The sequence below is a fragment of the Bombus vosnesenskii genome, unplaced genomic scaffold (assembly GCF_011952255.1).
Source record: "Bombus vosnesenskii isolate JDL3184/JDL3185 unplaced genomic scaffold, Bvos_JDL3184-5_v1.1 scf7180000013361, whole genome shotgun sequence".
Taxonomy (NCBI): domain Eukaryota; kingdom Metazoa; phylum Arthropoda; class Insecta; order Hymenoptera; family Apidae; genus Bombus; species Bombus vosnesenskii.
In genome coordinates, this window is record NW_022882994.1 from 159,139 (window position 1) to 186,653 (window position 27,515).

Consider the following 27,515-nt stretch of genomic DNA (forward strand, 5'->3'; position numbering starts at 1 on the left):
AATCGTCGAATCGCTCGTAGCTGGAAGCGGGGATCGGTCGCGACTACTTACACGCGGCTTCCGTGACACGGCTCGATAACGGCGCCAACGGGCTGGCGAAAATCGTAAATTTTCCGCGCGATTAACGCGACTCCGCGGCGTAAATTAACGGAGGATCGCGCGTTCCGGCGCGACGCACGCTCGAGCAGATAACCTCGCGTACACGCGTAACACTTTCGATACCGTTATCACGACGCGTTTCCTGTCGCCGACGATTGGAAACGCACGGAACGGCCGATCAACGGCCGCCGCTACACGCTTCTTTTTCCACGGATTTGTAATTAACTGGGAACGAGCGCGGCCCGCTTCGACGAGTTACGCGCGCAACACAGGCTCCCGGTGAAAGTTCCAGCCGAGCGTTACTACGCGTCCAAGCAACCGTTTTGCACTTATTTCTCCCGTGGCTACGTGTATAAGCTGAATGGTGTGGGCTGCATGTAGTTTGGAAGTTTGCGTGGGATGAAATTTTTTGTAACTCGAACGACTTCGAGTAGCAGCGGCGTGTGGTGGAGTTTCGGTAGGTTGGTACAGTCGAGGAATTTGAGATTGGATTACGAGAGAAAAATAGGCAAGCTAAAATTTCTGATTAGCTACATAGATCGAGAAGCTAAATTTGCCTTGAAATTTACGATTCGTTATGCCATTTCCTTCTGACAAGCAAATTTATGGAAATGTGTCTTTTTGGAAAGTTGAACGATAATCATGTGTGAGTAGAAACAAAAACAGCAGTTGATTGGTTCAGATTCTGAGTAACTTGCATGTTAATTTATCTCGCTAAAGATTATTTTGTGTTAAACAACTTCGAGCTGTGTATCGAAGTCTTGGTAGGGAATGTTAGGCAAACATATTAATGTGTCAATGTGTCTCTTTAAAGACGAGGAACGAAGCAGACGAATTTTCTAATGTTAAATAATTTTAAGTTACGTAAAATTTTAATAGGTAATATTTAAAGAATATCGTTGATATGATTTTCTCTCAAGGGAATATTGTTTATAAGAACGGATAAAGAATGAAGTTTGCTTGGAATTTATTCGAGTTTAATTATAACGAACATTTCTGCAAAGTATAGTTGACTTGCTAAGCGCGGAGGCATAAAACTCGCATTTGTGCTCACGAGAGGCGCCATTAAACCACAATGAGTCACTATCTTCTTTCTTTCGTAAAGAAGACGTTCGTTGACTTCGTACTTAGCAACTTCAACCTATTCGCGTCCTCACAAACCGCACTTCAAAGTTTTATTAACGTGACAAAATTGTTATCTTCCCGTAAAATAAATCCTAGAAAACTTTCTTTAAAGCAATGTCCGACGGAAGAAATATTCAAATAGTAATTTTCCAATATATTCAAATACATGTACCTTATGAAGTTCCTCTTAAAGATCAAATATATAAATAAACAACGTATATTCGATATTTTAATTAATACCAAACTCTTACGTCCGAATTAATAAATTGTTAAATGAATATCCGAGAAACTTCTCCAGAGCGATATAACGAAATACTTGATATCCATTTCTATTTGTCTAAACATTCTCGATAAAAATAAACAATGAAAAAGAATTATCTCGCATTAAAGAATGAAACAAAAACGAACGTAGTGTAATTACGTTGCGACACGGAAGAGTTGAATGCGAGGTCAGTGGCGACAATCGAAGTCTCCATGAAGATTCGGCGCGACTGACGACTTATGCTGGCGTCGAAGTCACCGCTGCGATTAAACGGCGCGCTCGTGTTCTCGCGTATAATGGCCGGCGACCGGTTCACGCGTTTCATTCAGAGAGACGTCGATGTTGCATCTATTCACGTGCACGGCCACAATACATCATAAACTACCTGTTCGACGAAAGACCGGTCACTGGTCGCTCTTGCCCGCGTTTCGAGAGTAAACAGAGAACCCGTGAGGGATCGTGCGGATCGAACAGAGGCGGCTCGTCGATCGACAGGTATAGAGGTGTTAAAAACCTTTTTACAATCAGCCGAGAAAAAAGATTAGCATCTCGACGTGTACATTAGGATCAGAGTATTATTAATCTCTGCTACTTCAGATCAGAGACTAAAATTAGAAAATTTAATCGACCCAAATTACGCAGAAAAAGAAAAGGAACAAACACAAAGTATTCCCTGATATTTTTCTCTTGATTTATTTGGCATTTGGGGCGTTACGTCTGCTTCAAACAAAATTCCAGAGAAGCTAATTCCAAGTTTTCAGAGAGGAATGCAATTATTTTTCATGCGATTCGGAGAAATCTGCCAGGCTAGTATAATCCACGATCAAACGACTACAGCGATGAGAGGGAGAGAGAGAGAGAGAAAGAGAGAGAGAGAGAGGAATTTTCGTGGTCAATGACAGATGACTGTGCTGTCGCGGAGGACGCGTATTTCAGAATCATACACGCAATTACAAGCGACACGACCTACGTCAAAGTTTGTCGATATTTCTAATAAAACGACCAATCTAATGTATCTATCTAAACAGCATCTAACTAAATTTATGTGGTTTATTGTAATAAACGTTCGAATAAAATGTACGAATCATTCCTAATTAACATAAATTGAAATTTTCTCTTCAGATGTCCGTGAAGAATTCTTTCCCTCATTTTCATGAATTAATAAAGAATTTTACCGTTCTCCGTTAATCGCGATGAATCAAAGAAAGTTAGCAAGTTCATGTGAAATAATTCCACGCTATTATATTCGCTGCATCGCGGTTAAGATGGCACACGGAGCCGTTAAATCATACATTTAAATCGAACACATGACATACCAAGTATATTTAAGTAAACTCATTAACTTGAATGACGTTTCCAGGTCACCTTGACTTTTTAAAATCTTTCAACTTCAAAGAGGAATTCTGTGACCTACATTATCGTAACCTTGACGAGATACCGAACTTTAACATCCCTAAATTACCACTGTATAATTCTTCCATATATCTTTCTGTCTCTGAACAACGAGAAACCTTTTAACAACCAATTTACATTTCTCAAACGAAATCTATCAAGTATACCATACATTACTGTGATCTAAAGAATATTCCAAATTTAAGTATCCTTAAATCAATTCTATATAATATTTCCATATTACTCGATGTCTGTGAACAAGGAAACGTCGAATTACATCTTAACAGCGAATGACTTACGTTTCCTTCCTAAAAAAAAAAATACCTAACTAACATACTTTATCAAGAGAAAAAGTTGGAGATAAGGATCTTGAACATCTCTAAACTAATTTGTCTAGGTAGCTCTGTATCTCTAAACAACGAGAAGCCTTTCAACGATAGATAAACTACTCGCAGAAAGTATCTATGAAAAATAATTATAATCTACACTAACAATCGATCACTCGTCAAATTGACCCTGTAACACATCGTATCGTCCAATTTCCTCGCGGCTCGAATCCTCAGCTCTCGCTGGATTCTCTCCGAAGGTGAAGAAAAACTCGAGGTCGTATCGTCAGAAGAGAACGCCGTCAACCGAGCAGAGTCCCCTCTCCCCGACGAAAATGTCGTCGTTCCTCCTCCTCCTTGGCGAAGTCGATCCGCCCACGCGGTTGCGTGCAGCCACCCACGCGGTAACGTGCACGCGTAACGACCAGCGACGATTCTCACGGGAAGGCGTGCGTATTCAAATGATCCGGCCTCGCGTTTCGCCCGGTGCCGTCCGCGGCCGGCGCCGTCACAAGCCCACCGATCCCCTAATTACTCCCTGCTAAACATCGCCGGGAACATTCGGCGTCAGCGCGACGCGGTGCAACATCGCTGCCGCGCGAGCAATAATTTCCTTTCCTCCTCGCTGAAGCTTTTTACTCGCGCCCGCGCGCAACTTTATATATCTTTTAAACGAACGAACAGCAAGATCCCTCCCTGAGCAGGGTCGCAGCGCGCGACGTAGCCCGAGGCTGTCTTCTCTCGCTGGCTGTCCATTTTTCACCAGTCTCCCTCTCGCTTCATCCTCGTCTTTCCTTCCTTCTCTCTCCTTCCTCCTTCTTTTTTTCCTCCTTTTAATTCCATCTCCTCCTTTTTCTCCTTTTAATCTCTCCCTCGGTGCGCAGGCCTAAGAGGACCAAACAGGGAGGAGAAACCAGAGAAGAGAAAGAGGCAGAAGACGTGTAAGACAGAAAGGGAAAGAACGATGATTTCTTCGTCCTGGTCGCTCATTTTCTCCTCTGCCTCTCGTTTCTCCTATCGAGGAGGGCTCGCCACGCACTCTCTTCTCTCCTTCTCGGCCTTTTCTTCCTCTCCTCCTCCACCTCTCTGCCTTCGTCTCTCTACTTCCACCTTCTTGTCCAGCCGGCTGACTGGCCGACTAGCCGCCTCCCCCTCGCGCGGCATCCCGAACTTCTCGCTCTTTCGATCCGGAGTCCATCTCCGCTCGCGTAGCCGGCCGCCGCTGCCGCCGGCACCAGCAGAAGCCAGCTACGGCAGCTTCGTTTCTTCTTCGCTGTGTCTGCCTCTCTATACCACTCTCCTCTTCTTTTTCTCACGCACAGAGAAGAGAGCACACACAACAGAGAATCAATAGCCACGCACATGTGTCTGTGACTATATCGATGCACGGACCGCTGCCTCCATATCTCGTCTCGTTCCTTTTCCATTTTCTCCTTTCTTCTCTTCCCTCCTCGTTTTCCCTTCCTCTTCTTCGTGCGCGTTTCTTGTTGCTCTTCTTCGTCCTCGTCTTCTTCCTCTGCAAGGGTGTCGTTTTTTGCCAACCGTCGAACGAGCCTCATAGAACGTCCACGAGGAATCTCCTCCTCCTTTTCTTCTTCTTCTGTCGCCGATAAAAAGCACGATAAAAGAAGGGGACGCCGGTATCGTTCACCGTCGCCGCCATGCCTCTTCGCCGGGAAGACGCGATCTTTCTAGATCACGTACGGAGCAGAACTGAGCAGAAGAAAATCGAGTATATCTTCTGCAAAAGCATATCTTCGTACGGAAAATTATGTCGGAAGCTGTATAGAACGAATAAACCGAATGGTATAGAAGCGTACAAATAATCACACGTGGATCGAAATCCACGTTCGTCTCCGTTCACCTTGGCCGCTCGACCTTAAGTCTTCATAGGATGTCCACAGGTATCTCGCGGATATCTGGACATCCTTCTCAAGGTGGGAGAATACGGCGAAGGTGAAACGCTTCGGGGATCGAACGAGAGACCAGGACGGTCTCCGGCGTCGAGGGGAGAGGAGAATTACGATAATCTACGTACGCGGTGTCCTCCTTCTTTGTCTCCTCCCGGCTGGACGGCCAACTCCCGGGAATATCCTTCTCAAGGTAGCGAGACGGACAAGGAGAAAGCCTTAGGAGGCTCCATTACGTGTAACAAAGACACGAACGCACGATAACGTTCGAGCGTACGTGTGTGCCAATGTCTCCGTTTCTCCTCCGGTAAGGTAGGCCAGGTATCCTTGTCAAGGTAGCAAGCCAGAAGAGGAACGAACGACGAATAACAGACAGGAGAGACAGAGACGATCCTGGAGACACGATAATGCCGGGTGGCCAAGAGCCCTGGCTGCCTGGCTGCCTCGTCGATGACTCGATGCTCTGTTTGTATCCGTGCAGGTCGCCGTAGAGAGACGTTCTTTCTGTCTCCGTCTCACCATAGGCCCATCGTATTCGCCTTCTCTTCGTTCAGCGTTGGCTACCTGCGCGCCGACTATCCTGTCTCCCGATCCCTCTCCTCTCTCTTCCCTTTCGCTGCTCGTGTCCTTCTTTCAGATACGGCTCCTCGTCCCACCTGAGCTCTCTTACCTTAGCCTAACGTCGGAGGAGAGAAACGCAGAAAAAGAGATAGAAGTCATGTGGAAGAATGAGAAGGGAATATCATCAGATAGCTCCGTCTCACCACCTCTCCACCGCAAGCTGCTGGTGTACCTATTGCTTGGATTCTCTTCGAGAGGAGTGGGAGTACGGTCGAGAAAACGCTACAGGTAGGCGACGAGAGGGAGCAGGAGCTCTGTGCGTGGTGTCGAAGAGAGAGGGATTCGTGGTGTTAGAAAAGGAAGGTGGATCAAAGGAGAAAGAGCCCAAATGGGGAGGCGTCGTAGGGTGGCCAGGTAAAACGACGAAGAAAGATATAGAAGACGGGTGGAGCGAGAGGTAGAGAGGAGATTCGGGAGCGAGGGAGGCTTACACGAGATGGTGGAGAAAAAGAGTGAGGACGAACGCGTGTCAGGGAAACGATCGGTGGTACGAGAGAGAAGGAACGAGAGCGGGAGAGACGAGAGGCAGCTTGTGGAGTCGAACGTGTGTGTTGGAGGAGAGAAGAGAGGGGGGTACGAGACACGGAGCCAAGAGCGGGATGCTGGGAGGCGGCGGCGACGGCGGCCATGTTGCCGTATCCCGAGAGAAGAGAGAACGATCCGAGAGAGCACCGTGAGGCTGCTTCGTTTGTTGCTTGCAGCGGCTGCCTAAACTTTGGGTGGTTTAATTCTACCTGTTGGGCCGCACAGTTCGGGGTGTAGTGCATCCGTTCCACCCTCGAGTTCGCCTCGCCAACACACGTTTCACGTAGAACAAAACGAGAAGCTCGAGTTCTCGTCGCGCGGCTTCGACACACGACGTCGGTCGATCTGTCGCGCGCGGAGGTATAGTACGCTCGCGTTCGCGATTCCACGGCGACGATGTCGTCGTGCTTCCCGTACAAGCCGCCGTTCACCACGTTCACGTCGTCGCGTTCGTTGTCGCCGTCATCGTTCTCTTTGCCGTTGTTGTCGTTGTCGTCGTCATCGCCGTCATCGTCGTCGTCGTTGTCGTCGTCGTCGTCGTCGTCGTCGCCGTTGTCGTCGTCGTCGTCGTCGTCGTCGTCGTCGTCATCGTTGTCGTCGTCGTCGTCGTCGTCGTTGTTGTTGTTACTACTGTGGTCTACGTCGTCGACGTCGTTAAAGCCGCGGCCTGCGCGAACGTGCGCGTGTGCCTGAAGCCGGTGTACAAGTGTGAATCGTGGACAGACGATCCGGTTTGGAAAAACCGTTCCCGGTCCGGATCCTCGTGACTCGTCGAAGAGGGGTGTGCGCGAAAGGAACGATAGCGCTTGGTGACTGGCTAAGCGGAACGCAACGCGGAATGAACCAGAAACGAGGATAATGAGGTGCGCGGAGTGAATTTTGTGTTTTCCACGGTGCTTCTTTCCTACATTTCTTTCTCACTTGTGCGTCTAGTTGGAAGCAAACAACCGATCGATCCGATAACGAACCATATCGTGTCGATATCATTCGTGGAAACGGACAGAAAAAAAAAAAAGAAAGAAAGGAGGGAAGAGCCGTAACGACGGTTTTTGTGCGTAACCACCGAAAAACCGTGTACATACATGTGGTGGTAGGTGAAAAACTAAAAAAGAACAAAAAGGGCTACCCGCGACAGTGGGTTCGCCCTTCGACGAGGAGAAGTCTCGAAAATCTCGTCGAAACTCGCGGCAGATTCACGTTTGGTACGGGTGGATCCATCGCGAAGGTGGTGACACTATCATCCGTGGAGATGTGATCCGGAACACAGGAGGGACGCTTAGTAGTTTGTAGTTGGCCCCCTCCCCCCTCGCCACCCCACCAGCACCCCACCAACACCCCTCGACCTACCACCTACCACGTTCTCTACCACCTTCTTCTTACTGCTCTCCACATACGTACACACGTCTACACGCGCGCACTTTCAAGCCATCGGCACGAAGATCGTCCATCAATCCATCTTCTAAGAAGAATATCGACTTTTCTGTATCGAATGCACAGAAGACTTCCTCCCTTAAGATCCAGCGAGATACACTTCGAGATATACATCGAGATACCCCTCGGATACGTTTCTCTTTGTACGCTAGCCCCGACAAAGTGAGTATCTCGTCTCTAACCGTGGGATATCTGTCTGTGGGTGAAATGTCGATCGTTTAACCGCGTCAATGCTGTGCACCTCTTTTCCGCGGATGTTCACCGGCTACCTGCACGATGACGCACAGGTGACGCGCAGGTGAGCCGCCGGTAAACAACTTGCACGTCGACGACAAGTGGGATCATCCGGTTCCCGTATATCTCTTTTTCACATTTCTTTCGTCCAATTGACTCCAATCGATTTTTTCTTTCCTATTCTATCGCCGTAGGTCGTTTTAGATTAGCTTTAGATCAACTTTAGATCAGGTTTTTCCTATAATCGGTTTTTAGTCGAACTGTACGCTACAGCCGTGTGCAAGCTAGAGTTTCGAAGGATTACGTAAAACGGTGCACGTTCGACTGGTAAAAATGGGCTCGCGTTCAGAGCTGCGATTGCGTGCGTTCAAACGAACGAGACGCGATCAGCATACGCGTTCCTGGTAGAGCGAGTGAATGGAAGACTCGCAAATATAATTGGTCCCGGTTTAATGGTGGCTGCTAATGGAATCGCGTAGTTCTATACGCAACGTAGATTTCTTTTGGCTTTACATAACGACGTTTCATATCGCGACCAGGAGCATAGATATTTGAAGAACATTCTCGAATGGTCCATATCTACGCACTTCGTCTCCATTACCTCGTCTGTCCTTCTTCTTTCTTCGTTCGATTCTTCATGGCCAAAGAGACAACACGTGTTAATCGCGAGAAAGGATGCTCAATTCCCACGGTCGAAAACTCGCCACTAATTCTCACTCCCGAAACACTGCACGAGGAGGACAGCACCTCTATAAAGTTGGAACGTTCGCAGGTAGTAAAAAGGAGGAGCGTAGTTGACTTCGTGGGCCAGGTAAGCTTCGAGACGAGCAAACATCTCGTTTTCGAAGGCCTCGAACGGTCCAAACTTCTTATTCCGATTGGATCCACTTTTAAGTCGATCCAGTCGAGAAATTCAGAAGACACCTGAGACCTACGGACTCTCTCACACTCTTCTTCTTTCTCTCTTCGATTTCTATGTTCACTGTACGAGATCACTACGGATCAGTCGAATCACTTGTAAAAGGCTTTGCCCACGAATCGATCGGACCCAAAATGCCACACGATAGACACCACGGAGCCGGTTAACGCGCCGACGTGCCTAGTGCCTCGTCTTCGAGACACCAGCTCTTCTACCAGCATGTACTCGAGCTCTCCGTAGAGAAGCTTGTTCCTCTTCGCAAAGGCTCGTCGAGTCCTCCGTCTCCGAAGGCATCGTCCACTGACGCGAAGCGAGGGAGTACAGGTACTTGAAATACAAACGGACCCACGGAGGTGGGTCCAATCTGATGCAGGGTTCCCTTTGAGAATCAGGTTAGACCGGCCGAACCTGCTCCTCTGGCTTCTCGTCTCCGGTCCGCGGTTGTATACCGGCTTCGTGTACCTACTCCTTCTCCCCAGTCGCCCCAATCTCCTTCTTCCGCGTAGTAGGTAGGCAACCAACCTACCTACTTCCCGCCACCCTGTTCCCTGAGAAGTCTCGCTCTTGCACACGTAGGCCGGTTCATCCATCGCGTTCCTCTTCCTCGCCACCGACGAGTTCGCATAATCTTCTTCAGCCCCCGGTGTCTCGTCTTCCAGGAACACCATCCTCCTGCTGTCAAGCCTCGAGAAAACGAAGAAATCACGGAACAAACTGAATAGAATCGTCCTCGTCGGAGATACACGTCGGTTCTCCTACGCTTTCCTACGACCAACGACGGTGTTCACGGTTCTTGCTTCCTCGTTTACGTCTATTATTACACCTGTCTATCCGTCAGACAGGCGGTCGCGGGTTGAATTCCAGTTTTACGCGGCCTGCCCTCCTTCCTTAGCTGGCTACCGGTAGCCACGCGGTTGTAGTAGGAGGAGATGAACGAGCCGGGAGAAGAGGGAAGCCAACTGGTTTTACCGACTATCCACCTGGTGAACGACGACGCGGCGCAAGGGCCCGAAGACGGTGGAATTCGTGGTGTCCGACTGGTTTGGCCAACATCCACGGATTCCCTGGTTCGACCGGCCACCGCGCACGTGATAACTGAATCAACCAGAGCCATCGAACCTGCTATTCTGGCTTCTGAATCCGGCTCTCTCTTCTTCGTTTGTCCGCTCTTTGCTCGTCCACGAACAGTCGCGTGGATTCGCGTGGTCTCTCAGCCACCGCCGCCCTACCCGATGGCCTTCCTGATTCCTCCACCGATCTCGTTCTTCCGCCTGGACGTCACAACCTGACTTGCCAGGGCAAAAATGCGGCTGCAGCTTCCTGTTCGACCGCGACTTCTTCTTCTTCTTCTTCGTCTTCTTCCTCTTCTTCTTCTTCTTCTTCTGTCGGATACTAAGGCGACCGGTTCAACCGCTTGCGTTCCTCTCTATGTTGTGGTTCCGTTGCGGCCAGATTGCCAGTTTCGCTTCTTTCTTTCGCGGTTGACGTTTAGGGAGTCTTTCACCGAAAGGAACGTGTTCCAGTATTCGAGAGACGAGACAGGAACTTTTCACTCTCGGCTACCTGGCGGCTGGGTCGGTCGGTTCGCTTGTCTGACTGTCTGTCTGTCTTCGACGCCGGTTTATTACACCTGTCTATCAGAGCCGCGACCGCGAAACCGTTTCCAGTTTGACGTGCTTGTAGCCGGTTCAAATGAATGGAGGAGAGGCGAACCAGCTGGTCCCACTGATTGCACGTTGCGTAATCGTAAACGCGACAGAACGCACAATACAAGATTGACGTCTTCGCTTTGGTTAGCTCATTTTGCAGCATGTTCAGTGAATGAGAAAAATGAAACTTTTAAATAATATATTTTCACGTTGGTTATCGACGTCCATCGTTCGGCTTCTCCTTGTCAAAGGAGCTCTAATGGTCACCATTGGACCCATGTTATTAAATTTACGATGATTACAATAAAACATATATTATTGAGCAAAAACGGTTCCACGTAAAGAAGTAGATTATTAGATTGTAGAATTAAAAGTGCTCCAAATTCTATTGCAATGTAATGTATTTAAGAAAATTAAATGTTATGGTATAGGATAGAATACGTGAGTTTATCACAAGCTAAACCGATCAACTCAATTGTTTATACATTTCTCAATGTAAATTTTCCTCGGAATAAATAACGTTCTTCCATACGCGCTGTGTATCGCGAACAGATGGCATAAACAAACGGAAGTCTCAAGGCAAATTTAAAAAAATAGCGCTGTGACATCATTACTTTTCTCTACTGCCTGATACACGCAGTTGATCAATATGGCCTTTGTGAGTGACTCATATAAAATTCGCGTGGCAGTCGACGTGTTAATTACTTTTTTACATTTCTTTTTTTTTACCTTGACAATCCGGAATTCGACTGTCGAATATTCTCAATGACACAGCCTGACACGATCAAAATTGACTCATTAACGATACAATCTGCTTCTTACATCACGCATAATGATCTCATTTTTTTTATTTTACCCTCGTTCTTTGTTCGTAGTTTTAACTTATAAAAACGAAGGATTGTTACATCTCTCTTTTTTATTTCTCGTCCGTTTCGCAGGTCCTCACTGGCTGCTCCTCTTCTTCCGTCCAATCACGTGCCATACAACGCTCAGCAGAAGACTGTGATACGCAACCCCGCATGCTTAGAACCCGTTCGTTCCCGTAGAGGTTAGTAGACGATATTAGTCGACCACTAGAGAGGATCGAAGCAGAAAGGGAGAACTTTGGAGGAGGACACGACGTCGCGGGATAAGAGGCTCGTCCAGCGGAACGCCACGATTAGACGAACTGGAAAGAGAAGTGGAAGACTGCGCGGGAGAATGTCGACTTGCACCGACGAGGCCGACAACGCACCCCTGCACATGCAGGAGGCTCTGTCCCCGGTTAGTCTATTCTTATTCTTTCTACGTTACCAACGATTTTTTACTTTTCTTTCAAATCGTAATTAAAAAATTATTTACTATCCCACGATATTGCATAACGAAAGGAATAATAAAAAATTTAATCAACCGATAATTCTCCATGTAACTTGGAAATTTCGTCTTTCACTCTTCCATATGGAACTTTCACTGTTAGGTAATATGTCCCTTACATTCATATAATATTAATTTTGTTTCTTGAACACTCTCCAGTCCCTTTATAGAGACTCGAATTTTCTTTCGTTGTAAAATTATTTAAAATAATTTCATTTACACTCGTTATTTGGAGTGTACATTGGGTCTATTAAATCTTATTATATCAAATCTTTGTATATAAAAAACAAGATTAAACGCGATCCAGTAGTCGCGAAATAAAAATTGTAAAATAAGATTGGACGAGGGAAATCGTTTAATCCATCTGTGAGGCAGAGATTATTTAGAGCCGAAGCGATTTCATCAGCTTCTAAATTCAACGAAATCTTCGCTGTACCACGTTAATCCCATTTACAGAGAAATAAATTTCTCGTAAAATTCCCAAGAAAAGAACTCGAGAAATGCTTATTAATGCGCGGCAGGCTCCGACAAATATAAATTCTACGATACGTGTAAGATTTTGAAGATTTTTTGGTAGATCATTTGAGGGATGTTCGTGATTAACGTTCTCTGAAAGGATCGCGCCGCTTCGATTTCGACAATTCATGGAATGCATTGGCATGTTGCATGGGTCTCTTCTCGTGTGGGTCATCGTTTGACCTTCCTCCCTTTCTCTTTCTTTCTCGCCTCTCTCCCACCTTTCTACCATCGTTTCGTCGGTACCACCCGTTGCGTGAAATAACGAGAATGGCGGACCGACGAGATTATTGCCAGTTGCGTTGTTCCAGCGTGGAACTTCTGGAACGACCCTGAGACGCCGTCCAATGATGGACGTAAATACGTGGACCAAGGATTCAAAATCGCTCGAAATCGATTTCTCGAAAAAAAAGAAGAAAGAAAAAGGAAATGAAAAGGTAGAACGAAATATGTTTTTCTTTTTCGTCTTCTTTCTTCCTTTCTTGGGTTGATTAGGATAGCTAATTGCACGAAATGGAAACCGAATATCATCGAGGTTAATTGGGAACAAAGGTAGATAATCCGATTGGTTCGTAATTGATTCATTTGGCGGTTTCAAATTCTCTAATACGAAGAAGATATTTTTAGTAGAAAGAAGATATTATTAATCGTACGAAATTTACAAAAACTAACTTCTGTATTTATTTTTCACCGTAGTGGTATGTTTGTTGCATATAGTATATAGCATGGCCTATAGTATATAGTGTAGGATATAGTATAGTCTGATTGGTACGGAGAGATCGACTAATTTAGATTTGGAACGTTCTAATTGAAAGAAAATACTGGCGAAGTAAGAAATTTTCGAGAAATGATTCCTGCGTTTATTTTTGATCGCAGGTAATCTGATTGGTTCGTAGACTGACTGATATAGCTTTGGAACTGTCTGGTAGAAAGATGTTGCTTCTTTATCTTCGTACTTCTTTTTTTCTTGATTTAATCTTCTGTGTTTATTCTCGATCGTGTGTAATCTGGTTGGGTAGACGATTCATTTTGGTTTCGAACTCTTGTTTGAAGAGAGTAAAATGCTGGAGGATTCGTTGACCTCTGCTAGTCACGCTGTTGTTTGTCTTAACGAAGACGCCTTGCAGGTCTGGCATGAGAAAAGGTGCGTCATAGAATCTTCCTTTCACGACGAATTTTTGGTGTTCCGGGAATAAGTTTAGAAGGTGCGTAGGAAGTCGTATAGATTCGTTGGTTTGTTCAGAAATTTTAGTACCTTGATTCTTCGTTCTCTACCTATTCTATTCTTCCTTAGAATAATTTCCTCTTGCACCACGCATATCGTAATAATTTTTATCATTCTAATTTTCACTTCAATGTATCACAAATTAAATTTAATTCAACGATGTAACTCATGGTACGGGCGATTGATAAATATTCAAGAACATGTCGAACAACTAATTAATTCATATATTCATAACAAATAATTATATAAAAAAAGAATTCACAAACTTAGCGCGTCGCAAGACAAAATTCAAAAAGGATTTTCTTAAATCCATTTTTAAGTTAAACGGGATAAGAAACAGAAAAGAAAGACACGGTGGTTTCTTAAAAAAAAAATATACGGTCTAAAAAAACAAAGATAAAAAGAAAATTTTGTAAAGGTATACAACGATTGACGCTCTCGCACGAAAGGAAAGATTCGAAAAGAAGATGAAATCAAGTTTCTCTGGATCCAAGAATGATTCGACGATTGTATGGTGTCCCATTTGAGGCGCAGGCCGAACCCTCGAAAAATCTAAACGAATTCCAATAGCTTATCGGTCTAGGGTGATGTGTATATCGTTCTGGGACGGCCACTCCTCGACACAGAGAAGCCTGAAAAGATTTTTACTGTCACCTGGCCGCAGGTTTTTAACCTCACAATAGTATACCTGTCGCTTAAAAGTGAAACTCTGTAGGACGAAAGCCCGTTATTTGCGTGGCGTTGCTCGACAATGGGAAGACCGCCGCTTAAGCGGCTCCCCTAAGAATCTTATGGGGCCCCGGACATTACGGAGACCAAATCCCTGCTGGAATTATTACGCTTAATCTGGTTCGTGAACGAGGTGATACAATTTACGGCAATGGAATGGAATTTGCGTCGTTGTGTTGGTAACTCAACACGTGGAATTTCTTTTTTACTTTTTATTGTTGTCGTAACAGAAGCACGTAATTATAATTAAGATAAGAAATTAAGATAACGTTTAGGAATGTGGAACTTCGTTTTTATTTTTTGTTGGCGTAACAGAAGTATGTAATTATAATTAAGATAAGGAATTAATTTAGTATTTAAGAAGCTGCGTTGGTAGGTCTGGGAGGAATACTTAAAAAAAAAATTTTGTTGTTGTTGTTGTATAAAACAGTATAAAAGTATAGAGATATCTTGTTAACTAAGTCTTCATACATATCCATTCGATCATCACAATAAACGTCAATCAATTTCCCCATTTATGTCGAAGGATATAAATAATTACGCTTGCTTCTTTTTTCGCGCATGACTGAGTCAGTTACAATGATTTATCGCTGTTGTCCAGCTCATAAAAATTAGATAAAAATGAACAGGCGCTAGGTTCTTGGTAGAATCGATTAAAATATTAAACAACTTTTGTCAAAGCTATTCTATGTAAACCTGGTCGACAGTAAAACTATACCTACATCAACCTACACGAATGGGGAAAAAATTATGAACTAGCTAATATTCAAAGTGACTAATCCGTAATTTCTAAAAAAAGATTAGTTTTTGCCAAACCCACCTGCACATTTCCATTAAAAAGAAAAAAAAATAGAAAAGACAGTAAATCTAAATGGTTTTAGCGTCCTAATTTAAATAAAATTTAGTCAAACCCCATTTTCTAAATTTTTACTAGAAATTTCATCAAGAAGTGACGCGAATTTCCATTTCCATGGAAAAATTTCCGTTTTCGCTTTACGATCGAGCAGTAAGAACGGTTGCGAGATTTTCCATCCTAGCCAGAATCTTCGACGAATACCGACATTCTTTCGCGAAGGCGAGCGGTACGTCGTCGTCCATTCGTGCGAGCATAACCACTCATGGTTGGAGTCTCGAACCAAGCCGTGTCTCGAACTACGGGCAAAGAAGGAAGAAGAGGAGAAGGAGGAGGAAGACGATTTTGCTGTGTACGATGACTCGCCGGATTTCGCGTATACCTGATACTTGGGTCGAAGGGAACGCACACTCACCGATCGTGCTATTCATTATCCAAGTAACCGGCAGAGATTACTTAATAGAATCCGCCAGACTCCCAACTTAGACTTTTTATTCGATTTTTTTTGCCGCGGTGTCGGAAAGGGGGAATAGAAAATCTTTTTGTTGCTTCTTCTCGTCCTGTTGATTTTTTAAGATATATTCTTCTTTTCTTTTTTTTTTTTTTTTTTTTTAGAGGCAATGGGAAAAGAATGTGTTTAACCCTTTCACTGCTTTTGAAGCTTAATATGTGTCGACGGCAATGCTCAATATACCGTATTACAGAAGATCTTTTTTATTCTCTTTACTCGTTTTTGTTGGTATGTTTAATACTTTGTGTTGAGCGAATCATGGCGATTTTTCGAAATTCCTAACTTTCGAATGTTCGGATTACCAAATTTTCCGATTGTCAAATACTCTGGTATACAAACTTTCCACTTTGTTAATTTTTGAACTTACCCATTTCTCAGATACCTGAGTCTTCAATCTGCCCGGCTCTCAAATTCTTTGATATTTTAATTAGGGAACGCATGATATTTATTCCTGGTGTACGCACTCAATACCGGTGGCTACACGCAGTTGAAGGTTTAACGGAGAATTTATTGTCGGAGACGTTATTTTCGACAGAAATTGGTATATATTACACTTTTAGCGATACTGCGTTAATTTTAGTGAATTTTAAAAAAGTTAAACGAGCCAGAATTCCCCATAAACCGATTCGTAGGAATAATATAGAAGATTTAGTGCTCTGTCGGCTCGTATTCGGAACCGGAGTTAGTGATGAGACTTATTATAATAAAGACGACTCGACGTCGAATAAAATATACAACCAATGAAATCAGCAATGACGAGAATCGTTCCAAAAGGATTACAGGAGCAACTGATTACTTTTCCTCTAGTAAAAAGCGTTGCTCTAACCGTTCTGAGTAGTGTATAATGGGAACGGAATAATGGTAGCAAGAAATGTTAGCGAGAGTTGTTTGGAGATATCAATCAAAGATAATGGCGGTAGGAGAATTTTTGTTTTCCTCTCCAGCTACCAGCAACGCGAACTACAGATATTGTGAAAAAAAATGATTTATTGCTCTGTACACTCTGGTCGGATGTTCGGTATACGCGCTAATTACATGAATAGTATCGCAGTGTCCGAGTGTCAACGATATTTCTTGCTTCTTATTCTTAAATTGTGATTGATGATGCAGCAATGATAATAAACGTTCGATGAACGGAATCACCAGACGATTGCGAAACTCTTCGAAGCGATCGATGATTTTCCGCCGACTGTTTAAGACTAGCTGTTGGTTAAGAAATCTTGAATGAATGAATTTTTAAGGTTTAGAATTTACGAGGTGTCTCAGTTACTGGGATGGAAAGATTTTTACAACAACAAACTTTCGATTGTTCGAATTTTAAAGATATTTCGGATCCAAAAATATTGAATCTGCAACGATTGAAATTAATTCAAATTGACATTACGAAAATTAAATTGTCAAATATTCGAAATCTCGAATATTTTGATTTTCAAGTACACAGATTTTCCTTCCGAAAATTCGAATAACCAAATTCTCAGATATTCAAATATGCAAACATTCCGTTTGTTCTATTTGCAAAACTGGAACTTCCAAATTTTCAAATGCAAATAATCTCAGTCATTTTCCGAGCCCATAAATTCTCAACCCTCTGCTTACCTGCATATCTCGAAGCTTGTTAATACAAAATTTCCAATTCTACGATTGGCGATTGGAAAAAAAACGTATGTAATTCAACGGCCATAAACCGAGCTGAAAAAGATTTGCATAAAGCGTAAGTGAAATAGCGAGCATGTTTATCGTGGGGAAAAAAGGGGAATAAACGATGGAGATATAGTGATACGATCGTCGACAAGCGTTTCTAGCAATTCCATTTAGCTTGGTTCGCCTGCGGCCACGTTCACGATGCTCGATACGCCAACAGGAAACTAAAAAAAATAAACAACGCATAGTGAACAATCGCACACAGTATTTCCATGATTACCGTGACTGGAAATAGCGACAGGAAGTCGCCGGGTGTAAATACATGAATATAATTAATAACAGTAATTTATTTCGGATCATAGTTGCGCCACTTTCGTTATTCAACGAAACTTAACACCGCAGTTAAACGCGCACGGGTCCACATTCTTCGCGACTAATAAACAATTATAAACAATTATAACAGCCATTCAGAGTGGCTACAGAACAGCCCTAACGTTGTACAATGATTTTCCACCGCAATATAAACCGCTAATTGAACATTCACGAGAGTCAAAAATGTATTTTAATAGGAGCTGCTTGGAAAGATCGCGACTGACAGACCGCGACAATAACGTATTTTTATTTTAGAAGTTTATATGTTTTATGGCGCATGCAATTAAAGCGTACCATGGACTAATGTAATCCGAAATATTTATATCAAGTGGTATGCTGTGCTAATAGGAACGAAAGGGATAGAAGGAGATACGAAAGGAGAATTGAAGTTGTATCGTGTGAGGAGTTTCGAAACGCCCGAAACTTCCAACTACCTAAATTTCCAAATGTGTGAATTTACAAAACCACGTTCCCCGAAGCTTCAATTCGCAAATGCGCAAATTCATAAGTATCTGAATTTACAAACTCTCGAGTCTGACCTTCCAAATGCCCAAGAATCGCCAGAAATGCCTGAAAATTTGCAAACTTCCAAATTTCCAAATTCTCCACGCAACTTATTACGAGCATACCTGACGCAAGTCAACCCAAAGGAAAAAGATTCGACGCAGCCAAAATCCGAGAAGAGGGCGAGAAATACAATAAAAAAAAAAAAAAAAAAGGAACGGAGAGCGAGTCGAAAACGAGGGAATGGAAGGAAAGGACGGGAAGAAATAACCGCGACGGGGCCGCAATAACAGAAACTCTGACAGGTGTTCCGCGAGCAGACGAAGCTGGATGCCCGGACAGAAGAGAAGCGAGGAGCGGCCCGATATAACAAGGATTCAACGGCGTATCGCAAAAACCTTTGGACGATCGTGTACATCGTCTTGCGGAGGGGGATGCTGCGTGGAACGACGAGGCAAGAGAGAAAGAGAGGAGTGCGGGCAACAATGAAGGTTCTCCGGTGAGCTAGGACGCGTATACGCGCGCAACCGCTTGGAAGAGCGAAAGAAAGGCCCTTAACGATTCCACGTATCTTCGAGCTGGCGGCGCAGCTGCGTATTCCAACGACGTGATCGGCAATAAGCGAGCGCGCGCGACCCGCAAGAAGAAATCGACGAGGACGCGAGAGCAGCGGTCGCGCATCCGCTCGACCGACAGACGAGCCAAGGAGTATCGTCCGACCTGGAACAGTCTCTCACGGCCAGCAGGCCAATTAACTGTTATTATCAGCCGGTTCTTGCGTGTAAACAGAGGCTAGTCTCTGTTAGAAGGTGGTTAGAAGAGGCAACTCCATTCGAACCCACTACCGCCCCTTTTTCCTATTATTATTAAAGGAATCGATGCAGGGGAGCGCGATGAATCGCAAGAAGAGAAGGTTTTAGGGAAATGCTTATATTGGGACAGTGATCAGATCGGGCGATGACTGGAAATTTGTAATTTTTCAGTGTTACGTGATCCGGCCTAGGACTCGAGCAATTTTGATCTCGGGTTGGAAATTGATTTTCCAACGCGATCGAAATGTGTTAGAATTCAAGAAGTTTCAATTTCAGGGTGGTTAATTGTATTTGACGACGAGTGGCAATTTGTAACTTTTTGGTGTAATGTGATTGGGAGTTAGAATACGGGAAATTTCAACCACGGAGTGGTAATTAGGTTAGAAAAAATTTTACAATTTTTCTGTATAATATGGTTGAGTTGAAGATACGAAAAATTTAATAGGATGGTAATCCCAGTAATCACAAAGGTTCAGCGACGAGTGGAAATTTGAAATTTTTGCGCATAATGAGATTGCGGTTTAAAGTACAGTGGAAGATTTAGAGTTTAGCGAACGAGGTTATATTTAGCTTAGAAAGTTTGGAGAAATTTTGATTTTCCGGTGATAGTTAGGCTGGGTGATAAATGGAAATCGGCAAACTGTTTTTGCTTGTAGCGGATAGTGATAAGTTAGTTTTTCTACGCCCTTCCGTTTTAGGAAGCTAGTTTGTAGTTTTGATAGCTTACGCTACGTTGGTTTTATTTGCGACACAGACGTAATGATACCGATAGATATTTTTCTAACCAACTTCGATTCAGTCTATTCCATGCTCACGTTGCGGATCATTGGTCTCTAACCATCGCTTTTTATTCGATCAGCTGACCGCATCAATGTCCACTCCCGGCAGTTTATACATGTTTTACGACGACTGCTTTTTCTCCCACGGAAATGCAGTAACCACGGAAAATGGAAAAATCAGCGCGAGAAACCAAACTTCTCGAACGTTCTGACCAATCCGATCCAATTGGAATCCTATCTTCACAGCGTGACTTGCTACCGCATCATGAGAATGAAGTTGTAAACCACGCTGCATCTATCCAGTCTCTTTTGCCCGCAGAACCTGATAACCTGAATTATCCTTCATTCTTAATCACTATCCACGTCGATATCCAAACGAAGTCATCTGTAATTATTCGCTCGTAACGAACTCATGCAGCATCGAAGCACAATTCGATGGCCATTCGGAATCAATTAGGTATAGAATTAACCGAGAAAAAGAAGAAACAGAATGAAATAATAAAAAATCACACGTTCTATGTCGACTTACCCAATACGACAAAGACTGTTCGAAGACTATCTGAGAGTTAAATTCGAAAACCATTCGAAATCAATCAAGGTGTTAAATTTAAGAAGAAAAAATATAAACGAGACAGTACGAAACCATTAAAGATCGCTGGTTCCAAACGAACCTACGCAACAACGAGGAACGTTCGATGGCTATACCGGACAAAAATTTTACGGCTGTTCACTGAAATCAATTACGGAATTAACTAAGTAGAGAAAAAGCGAGAAAGAAAGAAATGAACGAGGAATGAAAAAAGAGAGGAAGAATCAGAAAGTCAGGACACAAGCAGGTACAAGGCCAATCATCGTCTAATAACTCTCAACACGCCTCTGAAGTACTATCGCGATGCCCGTGGTTACGTAATCTTCTACCTTGACAGCGATACTAGATTGAATCTATGGTACAAGGCCGTCGTTCGACACCCGGTCGTGTACGAGTTATTCAATAAATAATCCCGAGATAACATCCAGCAGGAGCTCTGGGAAACCGTAAAACGCGTATTCGTGAGCAGGATAAATAACGAATATTTCCTTTCTAACGATCCTCTTCCCTTTCATCCATCGATGTCATTTTCGAGTTGGCGCGTGTAGAACGTCGTAAAAACTAATACATTCGGTCGCAGGATGGCATGTGAATCAACGCGCTCGGACGACCGCGATAAATTTTCCTGGCGATCGGCGATTAGATTTCGAATGAAGTTGGTATACGCTTTCATCGACGAGTGCTCTTAACGTCACGTCATGACCGCGGGAGGCTTCGTAATAGAGCTGATTAATATTCGTCAAACATCGGCCACCCTTCGTGTGGGTTATTACGAGTGTTACCGTTCGCACACTCGTTTAGGAGAGCTAGTGGGACTGGAGGGTGTTTCGAGTATAAAGTGAACTGGGCTTTGAGCCTTTGCACCTGCCCGAGCGATGCCTTTGGCGGATTAAATCAATCGAGGATTAATTCTTCACACTCTGACAAGTATTTTATAGGATTGACCAGTTACCATGGTAGTATATTCTCGTGGAGGCAGTTTTTGGAATCGTAAAGTCTGTTTCGGATGGGAATAAATTGCAGTTAATTCTCTGAATACGGCGGAGGTTTCTGAAGTGAGAAATTTTACTCCGAAAAGGAGAAGATTGTGAATGTGAATTGGAAGTTGGGTTTACAAGCTGAGAAGTTTTTGAACGAGATTGGGCAAAAGGATGATAAAGGTAAATTACCGACAAATCTCTGTATCTTGAAAGGCGTTTAACGCGATTGATCAGGATGTCCAACGCATTTCATGATACAAAAAATTGAGCTAGAATTTCTGATCGATGATATCGAAACTTTTTCGAAACTTCTCGTAGTACGAAAGATTAAGCGATTTATTATGGCAACAAAAGAGAAAAAGAAGTGCGTATCTAATATATTACATACATTCTGAAAAAAGTTTTTGAATAAGTTCAGCCTTAACAACTTGGAATGTCATTAATCAACCCGTTAGACACGAAACAAACTGTACCGGGTATTCCCAGAAAAAAATAACTTATCATGTTGTCTGACCGATACTCGAGGCGACGACGGTGACTTGCCGCCAGTGAAACTCGAATATTAACCAGATGACTCACGATATTGTTAATTATGTTAATGGACGGTGCACGATCGTAAATGACATTGCACGCTCGTTCGTCCGAGGACTCCGCGAGAGATGTGAGGAAGGGAGAGAGAAGATTCGCGGTAATTCGGCCTGATTCCATTGGAAAGCGCCATAAACCGCCATAAACCGACGACACGTGGGAAATTCCAAACGACGTCGTTAGCGTGATGGGACACACTTATTCACGAGACGGCGGCAACTTTCTGAGCTTAAGTCCCTCCTTTATTATGTCTTTCTTTCCACTCCTTTTTTAGACACTTTTTTAAATGACGGAATTAGTCGTGGTATGAGCAGAAGCATTTTGCATCCTTTCTTTGTGCGAGCATGTTTAATCGCGTAATCAGACGAAGGAGATGCACTCGAGATAATTCTTCCATCTCGAGTTTTTATTATTTCAAATTTATTCAAGAATATTATCGCGTTTTGTTCAGAGCGAACGTTTATCGAATAACATGGCAGGATAAAATCACGCGTATATTAATACTGGCGACGTTATTTGTTCATACGAATGTTCCGATTAGAAGAATATTATGTAGAAATATTCATCTTGTACTTCACGTGTCCATTTCAAGAATCGCATATGCTAACTTTGAATAACGGACAACACACGATGATACAAGATATGTTTTGGTTTCATGTTCGATAAATTTCATAATTTAAACAATTTTTAGAAACGTTCCTCATCCTGTTGAATATACAGTCGCGATTCTCGTTTCGTCAAAAAATTCCACCAATGTTTTCCAATGTTTCTTTATATATCATTTTATTCGAACAAAGGCATACTATCTGTCAAAATATTTTCAGCTTTCTCAAAGCCACCAACAAATCCTACAGCTTTTCAAGAAACCAATTCCAGGAATTCGAACAACGAACCTAACACTTCACGCTCCCTTCGACCACAAAATCCTTGAAACGAACTTGTTCGCCGATCGATCATAGTCACTTGACAATCTCAAACCAGTGGACCACGGATCAAGGAAACGCAAGAGCGCGATCGTTTGGTTCAGAAACTTTTCGCGATGGAGCCGCTTTCGAATCGCGATCCCTCGGCGCGATTAAATACCCGGCTTAACATTAGCCAACTTTAGATTCGTCTCGGAAATGAAAGTAACGCGGCGAGTTCTTCCCTGAATTTCGTGACGAAAAAGGATCACTTACGCGATGACTCCGTTAGAAAGTCGAGTGGACGTTGTGGTACTTTGATCTTTGCTGGCGCGATTAAAAATATTTGCCGATCGACGCGTTACCAGACACCTAGGGGATTAATTATTATTCGACTCGACTTCGGCTGGACTGGTCTCTACGGAGCGATTAACCAGCAAGATTTTTATTGCGGGTCGATTAGCATTCGAAAATGTTAAACTGTCGTTACGACATAAAGCACCGCGACGTAAATTTCCGTGACTAAAACCGGCGAACCGTGCCTCGATAAAATAATAATTTTGTGGAAGCCACGCGACTATCGATAATTGGCAAACGTTCGCGTAATTGAGAAGCTCGACTGGATCTTGGATTTAGAGATGCATGGATCGTTACAGGGATTATCGTGGGTGAAATTTCACTCCTTACGAATTTCTTCATCCCATATTATTGTCTCGTAATCGCATATTACAATTTAATTTTACTTGCAACCGTCGGGAATAATAATTTTTCATTTAGTCGTGGAATAATAATAAAATAATCACTCTGACATTCTTTGTTCAACACAGAATGGTGATAAAATATCGAACTGTATTTGTTAGAATTTATTGATCTTTACAGGAAAAAGGAAAGATACCGAGAAAAGGTACTGAGATGAAATTTCATCCATCAATGTGACTTTCCCTGATGATGGCTTTTATCGTGATTGCACTGGAGATTGTTTTAGTGATAAATTAGTAAATTACGAGTGATTGTACGTTTATGTAAAATTTAAAGGTACAGTAATATACAGAAAAAGTGTCTACGGTAAAGTACTAACTAATTTCATAATAACTAGAGAATGAAATAAATTTGACTACAATTCCTATAGAAATACGAATGTCATATAAGCATCTGACCTACTGATTATTGAAAATTCTAACAAGAGATATCTCGTGATAGTACTTTATTTATTTTGGTCCACAGGTCTATCGATATTCACAAGCCTACATACGCAACGTTATATAACTTGTTATTTATATAAGCTTCTAATCTCACACCATGTATCCTACTTCAAAGCTTTCACGAACGCTGTCCTTACTTTTCCTGTCACTTGTCGACAAAGGATTCGTTCCATTTTCAATTCCCCATGGAACCTGTGATTCTCTGTAGAATATTCGGACTATACCCTCGTCAACCAATCTCCCTTGAAAATTTGCGACTGAGTATTGAAACCCTAAGCTGAATAGGGGTTGACGATTCATCTTTTGTTCTCGATTACATCCTTGAACTCGACCAGTGTTCTTTTAGCCTTTTGTATCGTAGAACGAGGTTTTGAAGAAAAATTTAGTTTATGAATTTTTAATTGGAATCTTGATTACGTCGTATTTATAAAAAAAATATGGTTGAAGATTTTGGAGAGTCAGAGATGCTAACTGAGTTTTAACTTTATTTTTTATTGAAAATGTTAGAAAACGACGAATGCCGGAGTTTCGATCAAATGCGAAGAAAGTAATAATTTAGAGTTATTTAGAGTTATATAAAACAAAAGGTATATCGATAAGAGAGTTTCTGTTAGAGAAGAGAAATCTGTCAATCAATCTGTGTGAAAACTTCCTCGCAGTGTTCAGAACTTTTCTAATCGCTTATGGTAATCGTACTCGCGTTCGCTAATGGTAGAGCCTTGACAGAACGAGAGGTTTAGTAGCAAATAAAAAGGCAAGTACCATAATTGAACTCGTCGTCTTGTCTAGTTTCTTTGAATATTCCTATTACGACTACTAAGAGGTAACTCTAGGAGAGTAGCTATCATCACGTTCGCCGGCGGTTGAGGTTAGCAAAAAACTGAGGAAAACGTTTAATAAAGTTGCCATTCTGTTTGGCTTGCTCGTGTATCTATTCGAAACCAACGAACGGTGACAAAATATTGTACATTTTGATGTACAGACAGCAATTACCACCATACAGATTAGCTTTCTATAAATATAAAGAAACTGATCATGTCAATATTCTAAAAAAATATTCTAAAAAAGTTTATGTAAACAGAATTCTATCGCAGATATAATAATTCACCGCTACAAACGATAACCTTCCCTAACTCTTTATTATCACAATAACATTTTCTTCGAAATTCTAAAATTTTCAAATGCACAAATTACTATATTTCCACGTTTCTAAATGTCCAAACTTTTGGCTACCAACGTTTTTAAATATCCAAACTCGTAAGCGCGCAAATTTCCGAAAGCCTAAACGTTTACATTCCCAAATTGTCCAATACTTTCCATACATAATTTACAAACGTCTAAATTTGAAAACGCTCAAATTTCCAAGTTTCCAAATTTTCCCAAGCTACCCCAGGTTTGTCAGCTTAATCCAATCAAAGGCACTGGTTTATGGAAATCTTTGCTATTCTAGGTGCAGGAGGGGCCAGTGTCCCCGGCGTCCTCCTCGCTGAGCAACCAGAATCAAAACGAGAGCGAGCAACAGGTGTTGCTGGCTACGATGCAGCCAGTGAACGTCCTAGACCTGCACGAACCAGCGACGGTTCACTCTCTGCATCCAAAATACCACCATCACCACCACCGTCACCACCATCATCATCACCATCATCACCATCAACAACAACATATCCAAACTGATCCGGACGACGTTCAACAACGAGCGACGGACGACACCGATGGCCGAGTGACGCCTGGCACAGACGCAGCGGCCGCCAGCACGACGTTGAGCGTCGGTGAGCACAAGATGATCGATTTAATTTACAACGACGGTCAAAAAACCGTCATGTACACGCACGACAAGGAGATCATCTACGAGAACGAAGCGGATCGCGTTCAAGTGGTCGAGTATCCACCACCACCACCATCACCGCCATCTCCATCGCCACCCTCGGCAGTCACAAGAGCTGGATTATTGCCACCCACGTGTGTTACACCTAGATCTGGGTCAGCCACGACCGCGTTACATCTGCATCATTATCCTCAACTGCAGTTGCAACACGAGGATGATCTTCCACCCAGTGTTCGCCATGCTGTAAACGCAACGGTTCCAAATTGTGCGGCGGCCACTACTACGACTACCGTGTTGGTTCTGTCGGAATTGGTCGCTGCTGACCCTGCAGCTGGAGCTGCTGCTGCTCAACAACTCACTCTTACTGCCGCTGCCGCTGCTGCTTCCCTCCGTGCAGGGTAAGTGTTTAATGATTTTTGTTTTTATTGACAACACTGCGGATCTTTATGCAAATAGATATTATTAAATTTGTTTTATAGATACAATTTAAAAGATGAAACTTAGCGAAGCATTCATACCGCTCTAAACATTTTTCAACAATAGTGTTCATGTTCTCGTGGGTACAGTCGAAAGAATGAAATTTAATTAGAAATTTCTTTGATTGGTTAAATGTTATAATGGATACTATGCATAGGACAATTTATATATTTTTGACACATTATGTGCATACTATACGTTTGCATACTGCACCGCTAAAATTTCTATAAATGCATAAGAATTCGCAGCTCTTAGGTGGTGAAGAAGATTTTGGTTGTTAGGAGAAATCGAAACCTTGCGTGTTTTCTGAGAAAATACAAAAATTAAGATGATGTGGTGGAATATGGAAATGTAAGTACTTCCAAGTATTTTTGGTAAAGTGGAAATCACGTTCTATCGAAGAATTTAGATATATTCTTAGTTGATGAAGAGTCACGCTGTCTCATTATGATAATCGATGAGATTCATTTTACATTTGTTTGTTATGTCGTATCGAGTCTGTTATATCAGAAAGCGTTGTCACATTATACAAATCTGTGCCAGATCGAAGTCGAAGGCTGCATTAAGTAAAATGTCAACGAATAAAGTTCATTCCAAAAATACGCAAGAAACCGCGACAGCGTTAATCCATTTTAAATAACGTTACAGATATTAATTAACATTGGCATACGCGGTAATATTGCAAAATCTTAAGAAACAAAAATTCCCTCGTCCGTTTAAAGTAACGAGCTTCGTCGTCGCAGAAAACGGAACGAATCGTACGTGTAGAATTTAACGAGATGGAAAAATGAAATTCCGCGGCGGAACGAGTCACGGCGTGGCGAGGAATCGCGTACGAGCATTTCGAGGCGGCTCTATATCGAGCAAGTAACGTATCGTTGCACGGTGTCGCGCCTTAATAAGCCGTAAAGTAGCGAGGAAAGTGTCTGCACGTGGACAGTAGCCTGTTCACCGGCATGGAAAAATCGAATAGCTCTGTTGTGTGCGCGCGAGAGAGCGTGAGCACGTTGAAACGGCGAACCTTATCGGCCTCGTGTATCAGCGTCGACAATTAACAATTATTGCGCACACCTACCCGCGAGCACAGTCGCGGATAAGTCACGTTGCTGCGTAGAATTTATTATTAGGACGCCGTGTTGCTCGCGCCCGCGTGCCTATACAGCG

The 27,515-nt window shown here is 43.0% G+C and overlaps 1 protein-coding gene across 4 annotated transcripts in view; it reads left to right on the forward strand.

Annotated features, from left to right (window-relative positions):
- The first annotated feature begins 7,124 nt into the window (after nt 1-7,124).
- The window catches only part of LOC117237173 (protein grainyhead), a 161,760-nt gene continuing 141,369 nt past the window's right edge, over nt 7,125-27,515 (forward strand). For 3 of the 4 annotated variants that reach the window (XM_033500891.1, XM_033500892.1, XM_033500893.1), the window contains exons 1-3: nt 7,125-7,853; nt 11,432-11,756; nt 25,500-26,272. In XM_033500891.1, the coding sequence (XP_033356782.1) occupies nt 11,694-11,756; nt 25,500-26,272 (836 nt within the window). In that variant the 5' untranslated portion in view covers nt 7,125-7,853; nt 11,432-11,693. The remainder of the gene's footprint in view (nt 7,854-11,431; nt 11,757-25,499; nt 26,273-27,515) is intronic. The other variant, XM_033500894.1, reaches the window with a different exon arrangement.